The sequence below is a fragment of the Trachypithecus francoisi genome, unplaced genomic scaffold, assembly GCF_009764315.1.
Source record: "Trachypithecus francoisi isolate TF-2019V2 unplaced genomic scaffold, Tfra_2.0 Lachesis_group17, whole genome shotgun sequence".
Classification (NCBI taxonomy): Eukaryota; Metazoa; Chordata; class Mammalia; order Primates; family Cercopithecidae; genus Trachypithecus; species Trachypithecus francoisi.
The window spans coordinates 97,463,162-97,487,797 of record NW_022681462.1 but is presented as its reverse complement, the minus strand read 5'-3'; the positions used below and the strand labels follow the sequence as shown (position 1 = coordinate 97,487,797).

Sequence of the window (24,636 nt, the reverse complement as noted above, 5' to 3'; positions counted from 1 at the left end):
TCCCACGGACCCGGCCCTTCAGCTCCCTCCCGCGGGCTCCCAAGCTCCGGGTCCCGTGGGCCCTGCGCCCGCGGAGCTGGGCGGAGCTCGGGACCCTCCCTCGCCCGCCTACCCGGGAAGCGACGGGGCCGACAGGAAGTGAGCGGGGCTGGCTCGCAGGGCGGAGCCTCGTCGCGCTCTGTGAATCGCAGGTGTCCTTACTCCCGGGCTGGTGGGGCCACCCTGTGGCTGCCTGGGCTGGAACGTTCTGCCTCGCCCAGCTGAAGGCCCTAAACTTGCTAAGCCGTTTAGGGTTGAGGAAAACCCATTAAAAGGCAACTCCAGCAACCTCCCAAAGGCAGGGATTCTTGTGCTCCCCTGGAAAGTCTCATATAAAGCTAGACCACAAAATGTGGGGTGGGCCCTGAGCCCTCGCTCAAGGGCACAGAGCAAGTCACTGGCAGAGCAGGGACTGGAACCCAATGTCCTAATCCCCAGGTGAGGCCAGCCTTAGAGCTGCGGGAGGGGCAGGGCGGCGTGGGTCCTCCCAGGCTGGGGCTCAATGAGGCGCACCCAGAGTGAATTTGGATGTTTTTCCAGGGATAAGGACATGTGAAAAGAGACTGGCAGTGACTGACCTGGACTGGCAGGTGAGGGGTTTTTTTTCCCCTCAACATTTTATTTTGAAATTTTTCAGACACACAGAGAAGTTGAAAGAATGGCAGGGCAGACACCCAGCATATGCCCGCCCATATGCCCACCACCTAGATTCCACAGTTACGTTGTATTGTATTTGCTTTGTCACACATCAGTCCAGCCCTCTATCAACTCTCGGTCTGAAATGGTTTTTAAATTATATTTTAATTTTTAAGAACCAATCTCCAGCCGGGCGCTGTGGCTCACACCTGTGATCCCAGCGCTTTGGGAAGCCAAGGTGGGTGGATCACCTGAGGTCAGGAGTTCGAGACCAGCCTGGCCAACATGGTGAAACCCTGTCTCTACTAAAAATACAAAAGAAATTAGCTGGGTGTGGCAGTGCACACCTGTATTCCCAGCTACTCGGGAAGCTGAGGCAGGAGAATCGCTTGAACCTGGGAGGCAGAGATTGCAGTGAGCCGAGATCGCACCACTGCACTCCAGCCCCGGTTACAGAGTGAGACTCCGTCACTCCCATTAGTATCTCTCCACTGGGTACAGGATACAGTGGAAAACACCCCGGGGCTTGCCCCCGTGTGCCCTGCCACCCCTTGTCTCCTCCCCCACATCTCCCAAAATGCCAGGCTCTCTCTTGCATCCAAGCTTTTGTGGTCACCCCAGTTTTTCTACCTGGCAAGTCCTTTCTCCTGTGAAGTCCCAACTCCTTGCTGCCTCCCTCATAGAAGCAGAATCCAGCTGGGGCACACAGGACTGGCCACAGTGCGAGCTCAGTGGTTCACTGGCTGCCCTGCTGCCCTGCACCCCAGGCACTCTGCGCAGGCCTCTATTCATCAGGGTTTTGTCTGCACTTAGCTCTTCCTGTACAAAGCTAGGAAGCAGCGGGCCAGCTGAATGGACCCACAGAGAAGCTGCGTGGAAGGAACTGTGAATCTGCCAGCACCTACCGGAACGGCAGGAAACCCAGAGAACCACCAGCACCTACCAGAACAGCACGAAACTCTGAGAACCGGAAGCAGAGAGTGCAGGAGGCAAGTGATGAGAGCAGCGGGCGTCCCTGGAGCTCAGCTGAGCCAGACCAGGAGAGGCTGCCACGGAGGGAGCCTGGCTGCACCCAGTTAGCACAAAAACAGGGCTGAGGGCTCGGACCGTGAGCCCTCAGGTTCTCACTGTTCCCTTCAGCTGGTGACTGTGTGACCGTGGGCGGTCACTTAATCTTGCCGGTAAGGGCCTCAGTTTCCTCATCTGTAGAACGGCATTGGAAAGGCATGGCTGGGAGGTCTCAGACATAAAGCAGAGTGCTGTGTGAACGCTCCGGGTTTACAGACAGAGCGGATGTTCCTAGTGCATTGCACTCATTTTCCCTCGCCCAACAGAAGCTCATGACCTCTGCCATTGTTCCCAAACAAGCAGGAAGCTTCACACTGACGCCTGATCCACAATTCCCAGAGCGCCCTCAAGGCCACCATCTCGTGCAAGCCTCGCAACATCCACGAGGGGGCAGCACAGGACTATCATCGCCCCATGGCCTGAAGGCGGCTGCCGGAAGCCAAGTGCGATAACGGTGGGGGTGGCCCCCAGGAGCCCCGGCTTCGCTCCCTCCCCCTCCCCCTCCCCTACCCTGTGCGGAGGACTCTGGCCTCGGGGTAGGGGGCTGCTGAACTGGGCGTGGCATCTACTCAAGAACTCTCTGCCCCCTGGTCCTAGGGCTCAGATGACGAACACACACACACACACACACACACACACACACACACACACACACACACGGGGCCCGTCCCTTTCCTGGGAGCTGCCCGTTCCCAGGACAACAGTCAACACAGGCGGGAGTTCAAAACAAAACTGGGCTCAAATGCTCTTCCCATCGGCCACTCTGAGCTCGAGGCCTAAAGCGACAGTGAGGAGGACCCTGCCCAGGCTGTCCCGGGGTTAGGAGGCAGAGAGTGTTCCAGGAGGAGGTTTGAGCTGAGCTCAGGCACAGGAGTCTCTCTCTCTGTCTCTCTCTCACACACACACACACACACACATACACACACTTGCACCCATGGGGAGCCACCCGAACCCTGGGCTCCAGAGAACCACATCACCTGGGTACCGATTGTCCCCCACCAGGCCGCCAACCTCTGTCTCCCCAGCTGCCCGGATTGGCCCTACGGTCAGCAGAGGTCTTGCTGGTGGCTGTCAGGCCCCCCAGGCTCTGAAGTCGCAGCGGGTGGCCCAGGGAGCTGCCTGTGGTGGCGTGCAGCAGGACCAGCTGTGGCGGGAGCTCCTGGAGGCCGAGCGTCGGGGCCAGCGGCGCTGGTGAGTCCCTGCCCTCCCTTCTCCACCCTGACCCCCGCAACCTGACTACAAGTTGGGGAAACTGTTGGAGAAAGGGAGATGGGTGGGCAGCTGATCTGGGCTGAGGGACAGAGAGCATGGCATGCCCGGGGGGAGGTGGGTCACCAGCCCAGCCCAGAGCCAGGCCCGAGCCTGAGCCTAGGAAGCCAGGAAGATGGAGGCCAGGATCAGATGCCGCTGAGTCCGATCAGCCTCACCTCCCTGGAGCAGGAGCCTGCTGGCCTAGTCTGGGTGAGAGGCGCTGGCTGTCTGACCTGACTCTGGGAAAGATGCTCCTTCACGCATTCATTCAACCAAAAATCCCCATGAGCCGCTCTGAAACGAGACCAGATGCAACAAAGGACTGGACAGACCTGGCCATGGCTCCACGGAGCCTTCATACTCAGGACAGGGCAGCCAAAAAGCAAGCAGAAAAGCAAACAAGTACAAATCTGTATGAAGTATGATCAGCGGTAAGAAGGAAACAGTTCAGGGTTAGGGGGAGAGCCGGCTGAAGGCCTCTCTGAGGAGGAGACATTTAAGCTGAGACATGAAACCGGAGAAGGAGTCAAGAGTTTGACGTATCTAAAAAACAAAACAAAGAATTCGTGTAGCTGAGGCACAGGGAGTGAGGAAGGCCACAGGATAAGGCGGAGCAGCCGGGGACCACCCCAGCCATCGTAAAAGTCTGGATGCGTTTTTTCCAAAGGAGACACCATCCAGGATTTTAAGCAAGAACATGGCATGATCTCGATTACATTTTTAAATGAGCAGCCTGATAGATTCTAGGAAGCACTCATCTTGCACTGCTGAAACTTCATACCCGTGGATTAGCAACGCCCCATTCCCCCTCCTCTCAGCCTCTGGCATCCACCATTTTAGTCTTTACTCCCAGGAGTCTATTTTCAGTGCCTCATAGAAGTGGAATTGTGCAATATTTGACTTTCCATGTCTGTCTTGTTAGCTTAGCATCCCGTCCTCCAGGTTCATCCATGTTGTCGCATATTACAGAATTTCCTCCCATTCTAAGGCTGAATGTATATATGTGCAGTTTCTTTATTCATTTGTCAATGGACTTTAGGTTGCTTCCACATTTGACTGTTATGTGTATTGCTACAATGGACATGGGAGTGGTTTCAATTCTTTTGGATGAATTCTCAAAAATGGATCTCTTAGTCCATTTTGCATTGCTGTCAAGGAACACCTGAGGCTGGGTAATTTATAAATAAGTTTATTTGGCTCACCATTCTGCAGGCTGTACAAGCATAGTCTTGGAATCCACTTGGCTTCTGGTGAGGGTCTCAGGAAGCTTACAATAATGGCAGAAGGTGAAGGAGGAGCAGGCATGTCGCATGGTAAGACAGGGACCCAGAGAGAGAGGGTGAGGTGTCAGGCTCTTTGTAACAACCAGCTCTCTCCTGTGAACTAATAGAGCAAGAGCTCATTCATTACTGCAAGGAAGGCATCAAGCCAGTCACGACCCAAACACCTCCCACTGGGCCCTACCTTCAACACTCGGGATCACATTTCAATATGAGATTTGGAGAGAACAAACACTCAAACCGTATCGGAGAGATTGCAGGATTATATGCTACCTCTATTTTTAATTTTTTGAGGAACCTCCATTGTCTTTTCCATAGCAGTGGCACCATTTTGCATTCCTATCAGCATTCCAGTTTCTCCACACAATGGCCAACACTCATTAGTTGTCTTTTGGTTTTTGATAACAACCATCGTAATAGGTGTGAGGTGGTATCTCATTGTGATTTTTTGTTTCGTTTTGTTTTGAGATGAAGTCTCACTCTGTCACCCAGGCTGGAGTGCAGTGGCGTGAGCGCGGCTCACTCCAACCTCTGCCTCCCAGGTTCAAGCAATTCTCCTGCCTCAGCCTCCCAAGTAGCTGGAATTACAGATGCCCTCCAACACTCCTGACTAATTTTTATATTTTTATTAGAGACAGGTTTTTACCATGTTGGCCAGGCTGGTCTTTTTTTTTTTTTTTTTTCTGAGACGGAGTCTTGCTCTGTCACCCAGGCTGGAGTGCAGTGGTGCGATCACAGCTCACTGCAAGCTCCGGCCAGGCTGGTCTTGAACTCCTGACAGCAGATGATCCACACGCCTCAGCCTCCCAAAGTGTTGGGACTACAGGTATGAGCCACCGTGTTTGACCTCATTGTGATTTTGATTTGCATTTCTCTGATGATGAGTGACATTGATAATCTTTTCATATATTTATTGGCCATTTATTTATCTTCTTTGGAGAAATGTCTATTCAAGTCTTTAACGCATTTTTTGATTGGTTATTTAGTTTTGTGCTACTAAGTTGTAGAAGTTCCTTATACATTTTGGAAATTAACTCCTTATCAGAAATATGATCTGTAAATGTTGTCTCCCATTCTGTGTGTTGCCTTTTCACTTTGTTGCTTGTTTCCTTTGCTCTTCAGAAGTTTTTTAGTTTGATGTAATCCCATCTGTCTATCTGCTTTTGTTGCCTGTCCTTTGTGTGGCATATCCATGGAATAATTGCCAAGCCCAATGTCATGAAGCTTCCTCCTATGTTTTTGAGTGGATTAGTATGTATCATGTTAGAAAGGATCCAATTTCATTCTTTTGCATGTGAAAAACTTCTGCACAGCAAAGGCAACAATTAACAGAGTGAAAAGGCAACCTACAGAATGACAGAAAATATTTACCAACTGAGTAAATGTGGGAGGAAAGGTAAGGAAGGAATAAAGGATGACAGGTCTCAGCTTGAATAATTAATAGGGAGGAGAAGATAAATGATGAAGATGCTGAGTTCTGGTGAGTTTTAAATGCCCGAACCACGTCTAGATGGAGCTGCCCAGGAGGTAGTTGAGTGTGAGAGTCAGGAGCTGCGCATTAAAAACCCATCCAGAAGGGGAGAATGAGGACTGACTGCGAATGGACACAAGGTGTTTTGTGGGTGATGAAATGTTCTGGAATCAGAAAGTGGTGATGGTTGCCCAACTCTGTGAATATATTAAAGTCATTGAATTGTGTGCTTTAAAAAGTGAATCTTATGGAATGCGAATTCTATCTCAGTTTTAGCAGGAAACGGGTGGGCATTGGCCCCAGCGATGTGAATAAGCTCTCCCCAGAAGGGCACAATGGATCAGAAGAGGCGAGGATGCAGGACAGAACTTGCAACATTTACTAGAAAGGCAGAGACGCTGCCAGGAAACACCAGAGAAGAAAGCCAGGGGCATAAGGAGGTGTAAAGACCAAGGGGAAAGAGTTTTACAAGGTCTGGAAAGCCCAAAGAGGAATGTGTAAGGCAGTGCTGCCTGACAGAAAACAATGTGAGCCAGACACATAGCTTAAATGTTCTAGTGCTGCTTTCAAAAATGAAACAAGAGGTTGGGAACAATGGCTCACACCTATAATCCCAGCACTTTGGGAAGCTGAGGCAGGCAGATCACCTGAAATCAGGAGTTCAAGACCAGCCTCGCCAACATGGTGAAACCCCATCTCTACTAAAAATACAAAAACTAGCCAGGCATGATGACATGCACTTGTAATTCCTGCTACTCAGGAGGCTGAGGCAGGCAGAGTTGCTTGAACCCGGGAGGGGGAGGCTGCAGTCAGCGAAGATTGTGCCACTGCACTCCAGCCTGGGTGACAGAGTGAGACTCCATCTCAAAAAAACCAGAAAACAAAAAGAACTTGTAGCAATAAAAATACATAAAGTTGAAATATAAGACACAACTGAAGTGAGACTTCATAAACTCAAGACAGGAGAAATTATTCAGAAAATCAAGACAGAAAACACAAATGACGAATTAAAAACGTAGAGAACTGAACAAGAAGCTCCAACCTATCCTTAATCAAAACTCCCAAAGGAGAGAATGGGAGAGAGAAAATGTCTAAAGAGAAAGTAAGTGAGAATTTTCCAGAACCAAAGAAATGCAGGAGTCCACAGATACTAGAGTAGGTGCTCCACAGAAACAGGCACATTAACAAGAAAGTAAGACATGGAATTCCCCAAGAGGGGGATGCCAGCGTGTTGGTGAAGAAAGGGACCAGCCTGTGATCTTGAGGCATGGCCAGGCCAGTGGGAGCAGGAGGACACGGGGCTTCCGAGGAGGTGTCTAAGAAAGGTTTTAAAGGAATGTTTATTATCTGATGCACATGATAGTGTAGAAAATAATATTGAGAGGGACTTTTCAGTTTTGTTGGAACATCTGGAATCAATGATCAGTACATAGAAGCCTAAAAAAAAATTGGGAGGAAATGTAATTTCTCTGTTAGCTCTAGAAAGAATACAAGGTTGTACAAGAACAGAATTGGGGTATATTGCACCCCTTAGTTCATCAGGGAATAACATTTACATAATCATAAGAATCAAAATGATATATATCAATTTAACCAAGATCTGTAATGATTTTGAAAGAACAAGGGGAAGGGCAGGAGTAAGAATGCTAACTCTTCATCTCCTATAAAAGAAAGTCGATAGATACGTTTAAATTTTAAAATGTATTAAGGAACAGCAGTGGATATGGTTTGGATCTGTGTCCCCACCCAAATCACATGTTGAATTGTAATCCCCAGTGTTGGAGGTGGGGCCCGGTGGAAGGCGACTGGATCATGGGGTCGGTTTCTCATAAATGGTTTATACCATCCCCATGGTACTGTCCTCACAGTAGGGAGTTCTCACCAGATTTGGTTCTTTTAAAGTGTGTGGCACTTCCCTTCTCTCTCTGTTGCTCCTGCTCTGGCCATGTGACCTGCCTGCTGCCACTTTGCCTTCCACCATGATTGGAAGTTTCCTGAGACTGACCCAGAAGCTAAGCAGATGCCAGCATCCTGCTTCCTGTACAGCCTGTGGAATTGTGAGCCAATTACACCTGCTTTTTTATTTTTATTTATTTATTTTTTTGAGATGGAGTCTCACTCTGTCCCCAGGCTGGAGTGCAGTAGCTCGATCTCTGCTTACTGCACCCTCCACCTCCCTGGGCTCAAGCAATTCTCATGCCTCAGCCTCCCTAGTAGCTGGGATTACAGGAGCCCACCACCATGCCTGGCTAATTTTTGTATTCCTGGTACAGACAGGGTTTGACCATGTTGGCCAGGCTGGTCTTGAACTCCTGACCTCAGGTGATCCACCCACCTCGGGCTCCCAAAGTGCTGGGATTACAGGAGTGAGCCACCACGCCTAGCCTACACCTTCTTTATAAATTACCCAGTCTCAGGTATTCTTTATAGCAAGGCAAGAGTGGCGTAATACAGCAGTAGAATCCTATTATTTCAAAATATGGATGCAAAGGCCTGAAGAAACAGCCAAAAGGCTGGCAAAGGTTTGACTCTAAGATGTGAGGCTCAGGGGCTGTGAGGAGGGGGACAGAGAAGGCTGTTTTTATTATGTTTTGTAGAATTGTTTGACTTTTTAAAATTAGATTCAAATAAAACTGAACAACCAGTACAAGGTAATACTATCCTTACAGTCCCTCCCTTTTCCTACCCCTCCCTAGCCTTCCTCTGCCACTCACACTGGAAGGTTACAAAGGTTTGGGGATGTGAAAACTGTTTTTTCTTCAGAGAATGCTTGCCTACTGTAGCCTTCTGAAAATGCACAGAGGCAGGGTGAGATTATAGCCTTTGCTTCCTTAGGCAGTCCCACCACAGCAACGTCATAGTTGTCATTCTAGGAGAAGTCATTGGAAATTGAAATATTTGTTCTTTTGGTGGGATACACCATCAATACCTGCTTGGCACTTGGCATTTGTTTCACTTAAAGATGATTTTGTTCTGGCCGGGCACGGTGGCTCATGCCTGTAATCCCAGCGCTTTGGGAGGCCGAGGTGGGTGAACCACCTGAGGTCAGGAATTCAAGACCAGCCTGACAAATATGGTGAAACTCCATCTCCACTAACAATACAAAAATTAGCCGGGTGTGGTGGCAAGCATCTGTAGTCCCAGCTACTTGGGAGGCTGAGACAGGAGAATTGCTTGAACCCGGGAGGCAGAGGTTGCAGTGAGCTGAGATTGCACCACTGCATTTCAGCCTAGGTAACAGAGCGAGGCTCCCTCTCAAAAAAAAAAAAAAAAAAAAAAAAAATTCTTCAGTTCTTCCATGTGATACATTGTTGCATTGACTTGACACAGTGAAAGTCATTGGTAAAAATGTCCTGGAAGGAACTCACACAGTCAACATGCTTTTCCTTTCCAGGGTTCAGAACTGGAGTTTCCTGAAAGACTATGACCCAATGGTAAGGAAAAATTTGTTCCTGCCAAATATACTTGAGACTGAATGTTATTCATTCTTTCCATCATTCAACTGACATTTATTGAAGATCTACTCTGGACTAGATGCTGATGTGCAGAGATGAGTAAAATACACTCTTGTTTCAAGGAATTGCATTCCTTGGGTCCATTGGAAAGAAAACAGTTATATGAAGCATTTAGAAATTTGTTTCCTTCAGTGTTTCTTAGTTTTATTAAGATGAACCAATTAGAAATGACAGGCATCTGTTGCTGAAATGTCTCCCTGACTGAGGATGTCAGCAATGTGTAGTCGTATCTGTGTGGCATGCCCAAGAAGGGCAATGAGATTGGGTAAAAATACTTTGTAAACAAATTCCCTGACTCTGGTATCACCACCTGCAATCTATCCTCCACTTCGCCACCAGACTGATTTCCCTAAATGGCAGAACTGGCCGTGTAGCTCTCCTGATTAAAATGCTTCGGTAAGTCTGAAGTTTTCAGGTAGCTTACAAAGCCTCCTGTGATCTAAACCATCTATCTCCCCAGCCTCATTACCCACCCCACGCAGACCTCACAACACACTCTTTTTTTTTTTTTTCTTTAAGATGGAGTCTTACTCTGCTGCCCAGGCTGGAGTGCAGTGGTGCAATGTCAGCTCACAGCAACCTGCACCTCCTGGATTCTAGCGATTCTCCTGCCTCAGCCTCCTGAGTAGCTGAGATTATAGGTGCACACCACCATGCCTGGCTAATATTTGTGTTTTTAGTAGAGAGGGGGTTTCACTATGTTAGCCAGGCTGGTCTTGAACTCCTGACCTCAATTATCCAACTGCCTTGGCCTCCCAAAGTGCTGGGATTACAGGCATGAGCCACCACACTCAGCCCCCACAACACTCTTTATCCATGCCTTTGGGCCTGCTGGTCCCCTGCTGCAATGTCCTTCCCACCTGGTCAGCCTGATGGACTCCTGTTCACTCTTCAAGACCCTACTCTAGTGCCTCCTCTTCTGGGGAATCTCCCCTTCCTGGGTAGGCTTGACCAGGTCACTCCTTCCTTTGATTCACCAGCATATCTCACCCGTTATTTTGGTATTCTATGTAATGTAATACTGCAATGCCCAATTTCACCTGCTGTGAACTCCTTAAGAGAAAGGATGAGGCCAGGAATGGTAGCCCATGACTGTAATCTCAGCACTTGGGGAGGCTGAGGTGGGAGGATCACCTGGATCCATGAGTTCAAGACCAGCCTGGGCAACATAGGGAGACCCTGTCTCTACAAAAAAAACATTATTTTTTAGAAAGAGAAAAGATGAATATGAATTCATCACTGCACCCTATCACAACCCTAGCATTTGCCCCATCCCCCAGAGACCATAAAAAAGTGAACATTCAGTTCATGCTGGATGAATGAGTTAATGAAAAGATGGATCTCACTATTAAAAGGATGGTCAGCCAGGCACGGTGGCTCACGCCTGTAATCTCAATACTTTGAGAGGCCAAGGCAGGTGGATCACCTGAGGTTGGGAGTTCAAGACCAGCCTGACCAACATGAAGAAACCCCATCTCTACTAAAAATACAAAAATTAGCCAGGTGTGGTGGTGCATGCCTGTCATTCCAGCTACTTGGGAGGCTGAGGAAGCAGAATTACTTGAACCTGGGAGGCGGAGGTTGCAGTGAGCCGAGATGGCACCATTGCCCTCCAGCCTGGGCAACAAGAGCGAAACTCCGTCTCAAAAAAAAAAAAAAAAAGATGGTCAAAGGACCAACCTGGAAGATAAGCAATGTGGACAGTCACTCAAGGGGGGTGGCCATGCTTACCTGGACCCTACCAGGTTGAGGAAAGGTTTAATGCCTGCATTGTGGACCTGCTGGGCTTGTTGCTGTCCATTCTGGAGGGAAAATTCACCTCATGGGACCTGATATCCCGCCCTGTGCACCTGGTCTGGGCTTCCAGCCTATAAGAGTCTCTCCCTCCTAAGGGCTATGTGATAGCAACCTGACTACTGAAATCTGCATCATGACCAAAGAGGGGAGCCACCTCAGCATGGACTCTGCCAGGTGAAAGCCAGGATCTCCTTACTTGACAGGTCATGTCACTTCTATTAGACACAGGGTAGCAGAAAGGTAACCCTAAACAGGGGCAGGAAGAGCTGAGGATGTTTTCCCACTTGTCAGATTTTTTTTTTTTTTTTCGAGACGTGGTCTTACTGTCTCCCAGGCTGGACTGTGGTAGCATGATCATGGCTCACTGCAGCCTCAACCTCCTAGGCTCAAGTGATCCTCCCACCTCAGCCTCCTGAGTAGCTGGGGCTACGTGCATGCGCCACCACACCCAACTAATTTTTGTATTTTGAGAGAAAGAAGCCAGACAGAAAAGGCATGATTTCACTAATGCAAAGTTCAAAACCAGGCAAAGCTAATGTGTGGCATTAGAGGTCAAGGTCAGGTTGCCTTGGGAGCAGAGACAGGGGTTGAGGGGCTGAAAGGAGGCAGGGGAGGGGACCATACCCCTTGATCTGGTTGGGTACATGGGCATCTTCACTTTGTGAACATTTGTCAAGCTGGCCAGTGATGGCTTGTGCACTTTTCTGTGTGAATGTTATACTCTAAGTACAAATTTACCAAAACACAAAAACAAAAATCAAAACCTCCCACCAGATGTAAAACGGCATCTTAGTCCTGGGGTAGAAAGGGGAATAAGACCTGATCCTTCCCTTGATCTCTGCAGGTCGCAGCATAAAAGTTAAGGGATCTGGGAGGCACCTGGGGAAGAGGAAGTGGAGGAAGAGGAGGGACAAGCTTGGCAGAGGCTGTGACATCGGGTCACTCTTGGGGGATCCCAAGTCCAAACCAGGATTGAATCACCTGGAGATGCTTCACACAGAGAGGCACCTGCTCTCTGCTCTGTTTTCTCCCATCCTAAGGTCCTCCTTTTTCCACGCTCTGTGTAACCCGAGCTGTCCCTTCTCCTCAGGGCAACAAGAAGGAGCCTGAGAAGTTGCCAGACCATGTGCCTCTCTTTTCGGACACAGTTCCCAGTTCCACGAACCAGGTTGTGGGTAGCAGGCTGGACACGCCCCTGGGACAGACTCTCATCCGCATGGACTTCTTCTTCACAGAAGGGGCCCGGAAGAAGAAGCTGGAGGATGAGATGCAGCCCATCTAGGAGCAAGGAGGGCTGGGCTGGCCTTCCCCAGGTGGGTAAGGGTGGGGACAAGAGATCCGGCCCACGACAGCACCAGTCAGCAACCCACACAAGGCAGCTTGGGTCTGCACTGTCTCTAAGCTGCAGGACACTCTTCCAGCAGGCTCCATGAGGTCACTCTTACATACTTTTTACACGTGAGATTCAGAGGACTCAGTAACTGGCCCCCAGCCATACAACCCCCAGCCTTTCCATCTTGAGAACCCATGGGTGCCCCATGAAAGGGACCCTGCATTGTGGTCAGGAGCACTGAATGCCTGGGTTCAAATCCAGCTCCTGGCTCTGATGAGCTGTGGGACCTTGAGCTGGCTGCTGCAACACTCTGTACCTCTGTCTCCCCTCCTGCGATTCCATGTGTTCTCTGCTTGCAGCTACTGTGACAAGTGCATAGCTTAAAACAACACAAATGTATCATCTTACAGCTCTGAAGATCACAACCCTGACATGGGTGTCATTGGGCCAAAATCGACACGTTGCAGAGCTGTGCTCTTTTAGGAGGATCTGGGGAAGAATCTATTTCCACATTTTTTCCAGTTTCTCAAGGCAGCCTGCATTTCTTAGCTTGCAGCTCCTTACTCCATCTTCAAAGCCAGCATCCTAGCATCTTCAAATCAATCTCTATCGCTCGCTCTCTCCTGCCTCACTCCTTCATCTTTTCTCTCTCTCTCTTTTTTTTTTTTTTCCAGACGGAGCCTCCCATTATCACCTGGGCTGGAGTGCAATGGCGTGATCTTGGCTCACTGCAACCTCCGCCTCCTAGGTCCAAGCAATTCTCCTGCCTCTACCTCCTAAGTAGCTGGGGTTACAGGCATGTGCCATCACGCCCGGCTAATTTTTTGTATTTTTAGTAGAGACGGGGTTTCTCCATGTTGGTCAGGCTGGTCTTGAACTCCCAACCTCAGGTGATCCGCCTGCCTCGGCATCCCAAAGTGCTGGGATTACAGGTGTGAGCCACCGCACCTAGCCATATCTGGCTAATTTTTGAGATTTTATGTAGAGATAGGGTCTCACTAGGTTGCCCAGGCTGGTCTTGAACTTTTGGGCTCAAATGATCCTCCCACCTTGGCCTTCCAAAGCACTGGGATTACAGGCATCTGGCTTCACTCCTCCATCTTTTAAGGACCCTTGTGATTATATCACAACCTTCATATTTAAGCAAAAAATGCAGAAAAGGCTTAGTTCCTCTTTGTTGGTTAAAACACAAATGGATTCTTTCTTCAAACATCCGCATTCTCCTCTTCTTCCTGGGTGCTCTGCTAGGCTGTGTTTTCCCTTGGTTTGGGTGGAGCATGTGACAGAGCCACGGCCAGTGGAATGGGAGCAAAAACCCTAGGTCTCCCTTCCAGGTCTGGTCCATGAGACACTCCAGGTATTGGCATGTTCTCCTTTCTCCATCAGCTGAAGAAGGGAGAGGACTTGAAGGATGCAGGGAAGAGACGGGCACAAGATGGAGGGAGCATGTCAGGCCCAAGCCTGGAGCCCTGAGTGAGCTTGTGGAGCAGAATCTCCCTACACCCACACTGACACACAAACAAAATAAACAAAAACTGACCAAAACAAAAACAATAGCCCACACTTCTAGGGTAAAGCATTTTAAATGTATTTTCTCAACAACCTAAGGGAATCAACAGGCAGGGATTTCATATTCATTTAATACAGGCAAAACCTGAGATTCAGAGAGGTGAAATAAAATCCCAAACATACATTAATGCCAGGCCTCAAGCTTGAAGCCCAGTGTCCTCTGCAGGACCCCAGCCGTGGCCTCCAGAAAAGAGAGAAAAATGGGGCAGGGGCTGAAATGACTGCTCTGTCTTTGATGCTTGCTTGGGTCTTATTTGGCAGTAGCTAAATGTCACTGTTATTTGCATGTATTAACTCATTTAATCCTCTCAGCAACCCTATGAGATAGATACTCCTATAAATGAGGCAACTAAAGCACAGAGAGGCTAAGTCGTTTGCCCAAGGTCACACAGCTGGCAAGTGGTGAAGCTGGAGTTCAGACTTGGCAGTTGAGTCCGGCTCCAAGGACTATATATTTAAGCAGTATGCTATATGGGTCCCCTTTAATCCTCAATAAATTGATTCCCCAAAATTTAGCAAATTACAGGATTTTTCTGCTTAAAGAAAGTCGCTTGATCCTTAAGAAAGGGAAAACTGATTTTTTCCAATCTCTGGGATCCCTACTACCACCAAGAATAGATCATTGGTGTTTCCAGGAGTTACACAGGACAGGACACGTTATTTCCATGCAACAGCCCCTACGCCTCATGCCACACCCTAGCCCTGTGCGACTGTGTGATGGAGCAGACCAGGCCCAATGTGACTTGGCCAGGAAGAGGCCCAACCCTTCCTACTTGGATCTGGAGGCCACCGCCTTCTTTCTCAGTGTCTGACATGAAAGCTGGGCTCCCTCTCCACTCTGAGATCATCAGCTGGGCAAAGGTCAGTGGCCAGGACAGCCAGAGGTCCTGGTCACATCCTGGCAGCATCCCATGAAGGTCAAGTGCTTGCCCTCAGACTGGGCGGGTACAAAGATGCTGGAGGCTCCTTAAAGACCCAAACTATGTTTTTGCCCTGAGTCTGCCTTATATTATTCTCACACTCAAAATCAAGATTTCCATTTGAGGGAGAGAGAGGCACTAGAAAAGTCAAGGTTAAGGATGGCTGCAGGTGGTCAGGCCTGTGCAGAGGGGACGGAATCGTTGAATGCCCAGGAGGGCAGTGAGGAGGGCCATGGACCTGTGCCGGTTCTGCCACTCCTGGAAGTACAGCCACTTGCAGACAATGTAACCTATAAGCACAGACTCTGGGCTTGGCACATTACCAACATTGTGTCTTTTGCATGTATTATAATTGTCACCATTTGAGAGGTTTGGAAACTAAGCCAAAGACTTCATTCAATCGGGTCAGGGTCTCACAACTAGTGAAGGGCCAGGATCTATCTCATGTGTGAGTTCTCCATGCTGCCTTCCCTGCTCCAGGCCTCAGTCTTCACAGTTATAAAATGAGGGGAGGAGGGAAGAAGACAGATTTAAGGGCATCTCCAGCTCCAGGATTCTCTTCTTTGAGCATTCAGGGAGTACTGAAGAAAAAAGGGGTTTGAGTTCTTTCACAGAGTGCATTAGTCAGCTATGATAATGCTGTATAACAAAACATCCCCTGTGTTGCTCACAGGTCTGCATGTAGCTGGGGCTCAGGTGATTTTGGCTGGACTTGGCTAGACTTTCCTCCACACTTCAGGTTAGGTTCAAGTATTTTGTGCATGTCTCTCATTCTCTTGGACTGAAAGCCTCCTGGGGCATATTTTTCTCATGGCACATCACCAGGACTCAAGGGCTCAACAGAACCGTGCAGGCATGCCAAAGCCTTCTGCATGGAGAAATGCTTTCTGTACTCTGCAATGACCTGTCATCACGCCAAAACCCTCCTCACAACCAGGCCCACCCACCCTCTGCTCCTTGCCACATCTGCCTTCTTTTCAAGAAGATGCCTGCTTCTAACCTTCCCCGTTTCACCCACTGGGAGCCCAGGAAACCAGGACAGAGGGGCATCTGCAGTGAAATCCCAACGCCAGCCTTTCAGCTCATTTGGGCCAGAACAAGGGAGGGTGAATGGGCTAGGAGGTCATGAAGAAGTGGGCACCAAGCCTGCAGTGTCAGTGCCAGCAAAAGGAAAAGGGGGCGTTACCAATAAAGAGATGGGCACTTGGAGACCAAGGACGAGGAGACAGCTGGGCTTCAGGAAAAGGACTGGAATCAAGAGCTGAGAGCCGTAATGAGCCTGGAGGGACACTTTCTTCACTTTTTTTTTTCTTTTTTGAGATGGAGTTTCACTCTTGTTGCCCTGGCTGGAGGGCAATGGTGCCATCTCGGCTCACTGCACCCTCCGCCTCCCAGGTTCAAGCAATTCTCCCACCTCAGCCTCCTGAGTAGCTGGGATTACAAGCATGTACCACCACACCCAGCTAATTTTTGGATTTTTAGTAGAGACAGGGTTTCTCCATGTTGGTCAGGCTGTTCTCGGACTCCTGACTTCAGGTGATCCACCTGCCTTAGCCTCCCAAAGTCCTGGGATTACAGGCATGAGCTACCGCACCAGGCCTTGAAAACTATTTTCTATTGAAGAATGCAGAATAAATGATAATAGAAAAATCACCGTTTAATAACTCACAGCAATAACTGATTTAGGCAAGAGTCAATAAAAGACACTAAAATGACTGAAAGATTCTTAGGGAATGGTAAATGCTGAAATCTAGAAGATAATGCCTTAACCAAACTATTAAGCCAAACCTCACCAATAACAGGACAGCTGACACTGTGCTCCCCTGGTGTGGTTCACTGAAGACAATGCTACCTACTTCACTTAGGAAGCACCCCTGCCAAAAAAAAAAAAAGTAACTAGAGTGTAATCAGGAAGAAACTCTCAGCAAACCCAAATTGAGAAACATTCTGTCAAAGAGTTGGCCTCGATTCTTCAAAAATGTCAATGTCTGCTCAGGCGCTGTGACTCACACCCATAATGCCAGCACTTTGGGAGGCTGAGGTAGGCATATCCCTTGAGCTCAGGCATTTGAGAACAGCCTGTACAACATGCTGAAACTGCATTGAGAGGTGACATTGTGCTAGCAGCCCTCACTCTCGGCACCTCCTCGGCCTGGGCATCCACTCTGGCGGCGCTTGAGGAGCCCTTCAGCCCACCAATGCATTGTGGGAGCCCCTCTCTGGGCTAGCCGAGGCTGGAGCCAGCTCCCTCTGCTTGCTGGGGAGGTGTGGAGGGAGAGGTGCAGGCGGGAACCGAGGCCGCGCACAGAGTTCACAGGCCAGCGTGAGTTCCTGAGGGTGCGGGGGCAGGCGGAGGCCCCACACTCGGAGCGCCGACCCAGGGCAGTGAGGGGCTTAGCACCCGGGCCGGCAGCTGCGGTGGTTGCACCGGGTTCCCCAGCACTGCCGGCCCGCATGCACGGCTCTCCAATTCTCGCAGGGCCTCAGCCACCTCCCCACCAGACAGGGCTTGGGACCTGCAGCCCGCCATGTCCGAGCCCCCACCTCTGCAGTGGGCTCCTGCGCAGCCGCCACCCCCTGCTCTGCGGCCTGGTCCCATCAACCACCCAAGGGCTGAGAAGTGCGGGCACACGGTGCGGGACTTGTGGGCAGTTTGGCCTACAGCCCTGGTGCTGGATACACTGGGTGAAGCCAGCTGAGCTCCTGAGTCTAGTGGGGACTTGGAGAACCTTTATGTCTAGCTAAGGGATTGTACACAGCTAAGGGATTGCAAACGCACCAATCAGCACTCTGTGTCTAGCTCAAGGTTTGTAAATACGCCAATCAGTACTCTGTATCTAGCTAACCTAGTGGGGACTTGGAGAACTTCTCTGTCTAGCACTCTGTGTCTAGCTAAAGGATGTTGGACGCACTCAGCACTCTGTGTCTAGCTCTGGGTTTGTAAATGCACCAATCAACCCCCTGTGTCTAGCTCAAGGTTTGTAAATACAACAATCACTAGTCTGTAGCTAGCTAACCTAGTGGGGACTTCCAGAACTTTTCGGTCTAGTATTCTGCGTCTAGCTAAAGGATTGTAAATGCACCAATCAGCACTCTGTCAAAATGGACCAATCAGCTCTCTGTAAAAGAGACCAATCAGCAGGATGTGGGTGGGGTCAGATAAGGGAATAAAAGCAGGCTGCCCGAGCCAGCAGTGGCAAGGTGCTTCACACGTTGTGGAAGCTTTGTTGTTAGCGCTTTGGGTTCACACTGCTTTTAAGAGCTGTAACAATTGGGAAGGTCTGTGGCTTTTCTTTTGTCAGGGAGACCGCAAACCCAGCAGAAGGAAGAAGCTCTGGACACATCTGAATGTCTGAAGGGATGAACTCCAGACACACCATCTTTAAGGACTGTAACACTCACTGTGAGGGTCTGTGGCTTCATTCTTGAAGTCAGTGTGACCAAGAACCCACTGATTCCGGACGTAGCATCTCTACTAACAAAATACAAAAAATTAGCCAGGTGTGGTGATTCATGCTTGTAGTCCTAGCTACCTGGGAGGCTGAGATGGGAGAATCACCTGAGCCTGGGAAGTCAAGGCTGCAGTGAGCTGTGATCTCACCAGTGCCCTCCAGCCTGGGCGACAGAATGAGACCTTGTGTCAAAAAATAAATACACGTCAATGTCAGAAAAGTCTGAAAGGAAGGCTGAAGTGATTCAGTCCCTGATCCTTGACTGGATCCTGGGTCAGGAAAAGCAGCTCTAAAGGACACTTTGCAGACGAAATGTTAGCTAACACTGTTGTATGGGCAATAAAGTGCAGAGTGCGGTAATTCCATTGAGACTGCAGAAGAAAGCCTGTGTGTGTGTGTGTGTGTGTGTGTGTGTTTTAAGACAGAGTCTCACACCATTGCCTAGGCTGGAGTACGATGGCACAATCTTGGCTCACTGCAACCTCCACCTCCTGGGTTCAAGCGATTCTCCTGCCTCAGCTTCCTGAGAAGCTGGGATTACAGGCACGTGCCACCGTGCCCAGCTAATTTTTTGTATCTTTAGTAGAGATGGGGTTTCACCATGTTGGCTTGACTAGTCTCAAACCCTTGACCTCGTGATCCACCCACCTCAATCTTCCAAAGTGCTGGGATTACAGGCATGAGCCACTGTGCCCAGCCGAAAGCCCTTGTTCTTAGGTGTTTGCCGAAAAGTGCCATGATATATATAAGAAACTTCCAAGTGGCTTAACAAAAAATTCGTGTTTAGAAATTTTTTTTTTGGAGATGGAGTCTCGCTCTGTTGCCCACGCTGGAGTGCAGTGGTACGATTTTGGCTCACTGCAAGCTCCGTCTCCCGGGTTCGTGCCATTCTCCTGCCTCAGCCTCTTGAGTAGCCAGGACTACAGGCGCCCGCACCATGCCCCACTAATTTATTTTTATTTTTATTTTTTAGTAGAGACGGGGTTTCACTATGTTAGCCAGGATGGTCTCGATCTCCTGTCGTCGTGATCCACCTCCCTGGGCCTCCCAAAGTGCTGGGAGTACAGGCGTGAGCCACCATGCCCGGCCGGATTTTTTTTTCTTTTGAGACGCAGTCTTGCTCTGTTGCCCAGGTTGTAGTGCAGTGGTGCCATCTTGGCTCACTGCAACCTCCGCCTCCCAGGTTCAAGCGATTCTCCTGCCTCGGCCTCCCGAGTAGGTGGGATTACAGTCACCCGTCACCATGCCTGGCTAATTTTTGTATTTTTGTAGAGACAGGGTTTCACCATGTTGGCCACGCTGGTCTTGAACGCTTGACCTCACGTGATCTGCCGGCCTCAGCCTCTCAAAGTGCTGGGATTACACGGTGTGAGAGCCACCGTGCCTGGCGGTTTAGGAATTTCTTTTAAAATGAAGGTGGGGGAATGGCCACTGTGAAAGAAAAATAAATCTCAACTCCAAAATCACTAAGCTAAGGGAAAAGTCAAGCTGGGAACCTGCCTCCCATTTTAATTCCTGAATAAGGTGGCTATAAAGATAAAAGAGCTACATGCCTCCCTCACAATTTGCCCACAAGGGAATTCCTTGCGGGCCTCAAGATCTTTACCCTATTCAGGATCATGCCAAGAATTAAATATATATATATATATTTACAGTGAAACAGTTCTGTTGCATTTCACCCTGGCAATGTAAACTGATAGCTGATCTTAACAGGTGCAGGACAGAAAAATCATTCCTCTGCTCACCCAAGAGAAATGCTTATCTGCTTGCTTCGTCAGACCTACTGTTTATGTAAAAATGAAGAGTCACTGAGCCAGACTAGATTGTGTATTCACTGAAAGGCTGATGAAGGACTCAAAAGAATGCAAGCTTTTGTCTCTTATCTACCTATGACCTGGAAGCCCCCCTCTTCGAGCTGTCCTGCCTTACTGGACGGAACCAAAGTATATCTTACATCTATTAATCCACGTCTCGTGTCTCCCTAAAATGGACAAAAGCAAGCTGTACCCCAACCACCTTGGGCACCTGTCATCGGGACCTCCTTGGCAAAATAAACTTTTAAATTGGTTGAGACTTGTCTCAGATATTTTGGGTTTACTGCCACCACCAATGGCTCTTGAGTTCACATCTCCTCTGTTGAAGAGTGGGAAAGTGAGGTTGGGGGAGGTTTGGAATCAGTTTCTGCTCAATTCCATGTTCCCACATGAAGGTGTAACCACCTAAAGAGCTCACCCTGCCCGCTGCCTAGACAGAGCGGATTTATTAAGATGGGAATTGCACTGGAGAAAGAGTAATTCACACAGAGCCAGCTGTGCGGGAGACCAGAGTTTAATCATTACTCAAATCAGTCTCCCTGAGCAGAGAATTCGGGGATGGAAGTTTCGTGTTTTTGTTTTTTTGTTTTGTTTTGTTTGAGGTGGAGTCTTGCTCTGTCACCCAAGCTGGAGTGCAGTGGCATGATCTCAGCCCAATGCAACCTGTGCCTCCCGGATTGAAGCGATTCTCCTGCCTCAGCCACCAGAGTAGCCGGGATTACAGGCGCCCACCACCACGCCTGGCTAATTTTTGTGTTTTTAGTAGAGATGGGGTTTTGCCATGTTGGCCAGGCTGGTCTCTTACTCCTGACCTCAGGTGATCCGCACACCTTGGTCTCCCAAAGTGCTGGGATTACAGGCGTGAGCCACCGCGCTCAGACTGTGGATGGAAGTTTTTATTTTTTATTTTATTTTATTTTATTTTATTTTATTTTTTTTTTGAGACGGAGTCTAGCTCTGTCGCCCAGGCTGGAGTGCAGTGGCGCGATCTCGGCTCACTGCAAGCTCCGCCTCCTGGGTTTACGCCATTCTCCTGCCTCAGCCTCCCAAGTAGCTGGGACTACAGGAGCCCGCCACGTCGCCCGGCTAGTTTTTTGTATTTTTTAGTAGAGACGGGGTTTCACCGTGTTAGCCAGGATGGTCTCGATCTCCTGACCTCGTGATCCGCCCGTCTCAGCCTCCCAAAGTGCTGGGATTACAGGCTTGAGCCACCGCGCCCGGCCGGATGGAAGTTTTTAAAGATAATTTGGCCGGTAGGGGCTTGGGAAGTGGAATGTGCTGATTGGTCAGGATGGAGATGGAATCATAGGCAGGGGGGTCCAAGTAAAGTTTTCTTGCTGTCTTCTGTTCCTGAGCGGGGGCTGCAGAACTGGTTGAGCCAAATAATTGGTCTGGGTGGTGTCAACTGATCCATCCAGTGCAGGGTCTGCAAAATATCTCAAGCACTGATCTTAAGTTTTACAATAGTGATGTGATCCCCAGGAGCAATCTGGGAAGGTTCAGACTCTTGCAGCCAGAGCCTGCATGACCCTAAACTGTAATTTCTAAAGCTTGTAGCTAATTTGTTAGTCCTACAAAGGCAAACAGGTCCCAAGGCACAAAGGTGGTCTTTTCAGGAAAGGGCTATTGTTAATTTTGTTTCAGAGTCAAACCATAAACTAAATTCCTTTGCAAGGTTGGTTCAGCCTATGCCCAGGAAGGAACCAGGACAGCTTAAAGGTTAGAAGCAAGATGGAGTCAGTTAGGTCTGATCTCTTTCACTGTCGTAATTTCCTGTTATAATTTTTGCAAAGGCGGTTTCAATGAGACTCCGTGGCCAGCTTCATTCAGGGAGCTGATTCACTCTGTGCGGCTGTGGCCCAGGAGTGGGGTCAGGTCCTGTAACAGACTGTGACCTGGGCTGCCATGTAGCTGGGGAGGAGGCAGAGGTCTCTAACATGGGGACACTATCTTGTCCTGGAGAGATATCCCAGTGAGTGTGCGCTGTAAAGACCCCCGTCCAGACACTCCCCAACCTCCTGAAGCGACTGGTCTTGAACTCCTAACCTCAGGTGATCCACCCGCCTCGGCCTCCCAAAGTGCTGGGATTACAGGCATGAGCCACCGCACCCGGCTTAAAGAGCATTTAACAACATCAGCAGCAATGACTATAGAAACATCTATAACCTGGCTCCCCCTAGGACCGCCCCATCCCCACACAGCTTCAGGAACAAAGCCAGTGCCCACAAATCCCCAAAAGGTTTTGCTAGTTTGCACCTGGTGGGGAATGACCATCTCCGTTGAGCACCTATTCTGTACCTCTCAGTAACCTTCTGAGGCGGATGATTCTCCCCTTTTAAAAATGACACCGAGGAACAGGGAAGTTAAGGTCTGTTCAAGATCATGCAGTCTGTAGGGGCCAATGCTAGGAGGATAGCTAAGGTCTGCCTAACCCCCAAGGGCCACACACCCACATCACCCCATCCTGGTCTTCACGCAACGTAGCCAGGGAGGGCTCTAGGAGCCAGGAAGAAAGCTCTTCCACAGCCTTGCCTCACCCAGCTGACCCCCAGAGCAGTGTCCTGGACCAGGAGCAGCATTTGTTCCACAATGGAGGAGGCCACTCCCTGCGTGGTCATGGGAACACTCATACCTCTCAAAAGCCCCTTATGCTGCCTGCATCCCCAAATGTTAGCACAGGCTGGGCCCTAGATGGGAGTAGCTCCCTCCTAAGGCTAGTCCTGGGGTCCCAGATTCTGGCCACCCCCTGGAATAAACAGAGTCCAAGGCTGGAGCAGAACACTTCCAACCAGGACCACCTCCTTGCTTCAAGGGACGTGCCACATGTCATGATGAAAGTAAAACACCTGGCACGCAGGAGCCACTCAACAGGTCCTAGATGTTTCTATAGTCATTGCTGCTGATGTTGTTAAATGCTCTTTAAGCCGGGTGCGGTGGCTCATGCCTGTAATCCCAGCACTTTGGGAGGCCGAGGCGGGTGGATCACCTGAGGTTAGGAGTTCAAGACCAGCCTGACGAACACGGTGAAACCTCGTCTCTACTAAAAATACAAAAATTAGCTGGGTGTGGTAGCACATGCCTGTAATTCCAGCTACTTGGGAGGCTGAGGCAGGAGAATCACTTGAACCCGGGAAGTGGAGGTTGCGGTGAGCAGAGATCGTGCCACTGCACTCTAGCCTGGGCGACAAGAGTGAAACTCCATCTCAAAGAAAAAAAAAAGCTCTTCTCTATTTTCTTCTTCAAAAAATTTATATATATATATATATTATATATATATTTATTTGTTTTGAGACAGGGTCTGGCTCTGTCTTCCAGGCTGGGGTGAAGTAGCACGATCTTGACTCACTGCAACCTCCGCCTCCTGGGTTCAAGCCATCCTCCTGCCTCAGCCTCCCGAGTAGCTGGGACCACAGGCATGCACCACCACGCTCGGCTAATTCTTGCATTTTTAGTAGAGGCAGGGTTTCCCTTTGTTGCTCAGGCTGGTCTTGAACTCCTGGCCTCAAGCAGTCTTCCTGCTTCAGGGGCAATAATGATCAGTATCAACCTAGCCAGGGCAGGCCCAAGGCCAATTTCCTTTAAGGGTTCCCTTCTGAACGTCCTGTTCTCATTTAGACTTGGGAGACAGGACTCAGCAGCTGTTTTTTGTTTATTTGTTTGTTTTTGTGTTTTCTCTCCATAGGCGGAAGTGATGCGCTGGTAAGGCTCGAGAGAAAGAGCCTCGGCCAGAACTCCGAACTCCGAAGCTGACCCAGCTCCGGTTCCTCACCCTTCCCGGCTGAGGTTTATGGCACAAAACCAGCGGTCGTAGATTCTGGCATTGCATTTTGGTGCTTTTTTCCCTGCTTCATAACCTGGCCCTAATACACAGGCGATTTTCAGAGGTTGGAAAATGCGTCCTTCCCTTTCCCTCCGTTTGTGGCTTAGACGGCCACGTCCAAGTTACTCTATCAGGAGAAATCCTTAAGAAACAGTTTCACTGTGAAGTGCTCAAGTTCAAGGCTTCCGGTAGCCTCTCAGGCCGCTAGGAGGGAAGCCGGGAAGCCTTCCGTCCCAGACTGGAGACAGGCCGCGTGCTCTGAAAGGGCACGAATGAGGTGACCCCGGGGCTCTGGTCCCGGAGAGCCTCTCCAGCCCCTTTCCCCACCTGTAAAATCGGGAGGGTGCACCCAGCCCTTAAGCCCTTAAGCAGGAGGCTTTAACTACTGAAATGCTTAGTGAGAGAAACTAAAACACTTGTAGGGAGGGAAAAATCTCGCAGAATGGCCCATCCCCCTAGGGGGTGCCCGTTTGCCTCCCGGTCCACCCAATCCGTGAAAAGCCGGACCTCTGGGGTGGCTCCCGGCGGCTGCTAAACTATCGGATCGCAAGAACGCGGAAAAACGAAGCAGCTGCCGGCGGAGCCAGCACGCCAGGGTGGGACAGTGTCCCGCGGGCGGGGCTAGGAGGGGCGGGGCGAGGCGAGGTTGGCCAGGAGGCGGAGCGAGGAGG

The 24,636-nt window shown here is 49.7% G+C and overlaps 1 protein-coding gene across 1 annotated transcript; it reads left to right on the top strand.

The window, feature by feature from the left end:
* Positions 1-1,589: 1,589 nt before the first annotated feature.
* On the top strand, positions 1,590-23,979 carry CUNH2orf50 (chromosome unknown C2orf50 homolog). Its single transcript, XM_033176553.1, has 4 exons — positions 1,590-2,934; positions 9,140-9,179; positions 12,148-12,370; positions 23,828-23,979. The coding sequence occupies exons 1-3, from the start codon at positions 2,678-2,680 to the stop codon at positions 12,337-12,339; spliced, it is 489 nt and encodes a 162-aa protein (XP_033032444.1). The 5' UTR covers positions 1,590-2,677; the 3' UTR covers positions 12,340-12,370; positions 23,828-23,979.
* The last annotated feature ends 657 nt before the right edge of the window (positions 23,980-24,636 follow it).

Coding starts and splice junctions, on each gene's coding strand:
- CUNH2orf50 (XM_033176553.1), top strand. CDS start 2,678: ATGGGGAGCCACCCGAACCCTGGGCTCCAGAGAACCACATCACCTGGG. Junction 2,935..9,139: donor CGTCGGGGCCAGCGGCGCTG/GTGAGTCCCTGC, acceptor TTTCCTTTCCAG/GGTTCAGAACTGGAGTTTCC. Junction 9,180..12,147: donor TGAAAGACTATGACCCAATG/GTAAGGAAAAAT, acceptor CCTTCTCCTCAG/GGCAACAAGAAGGAGCCTGA.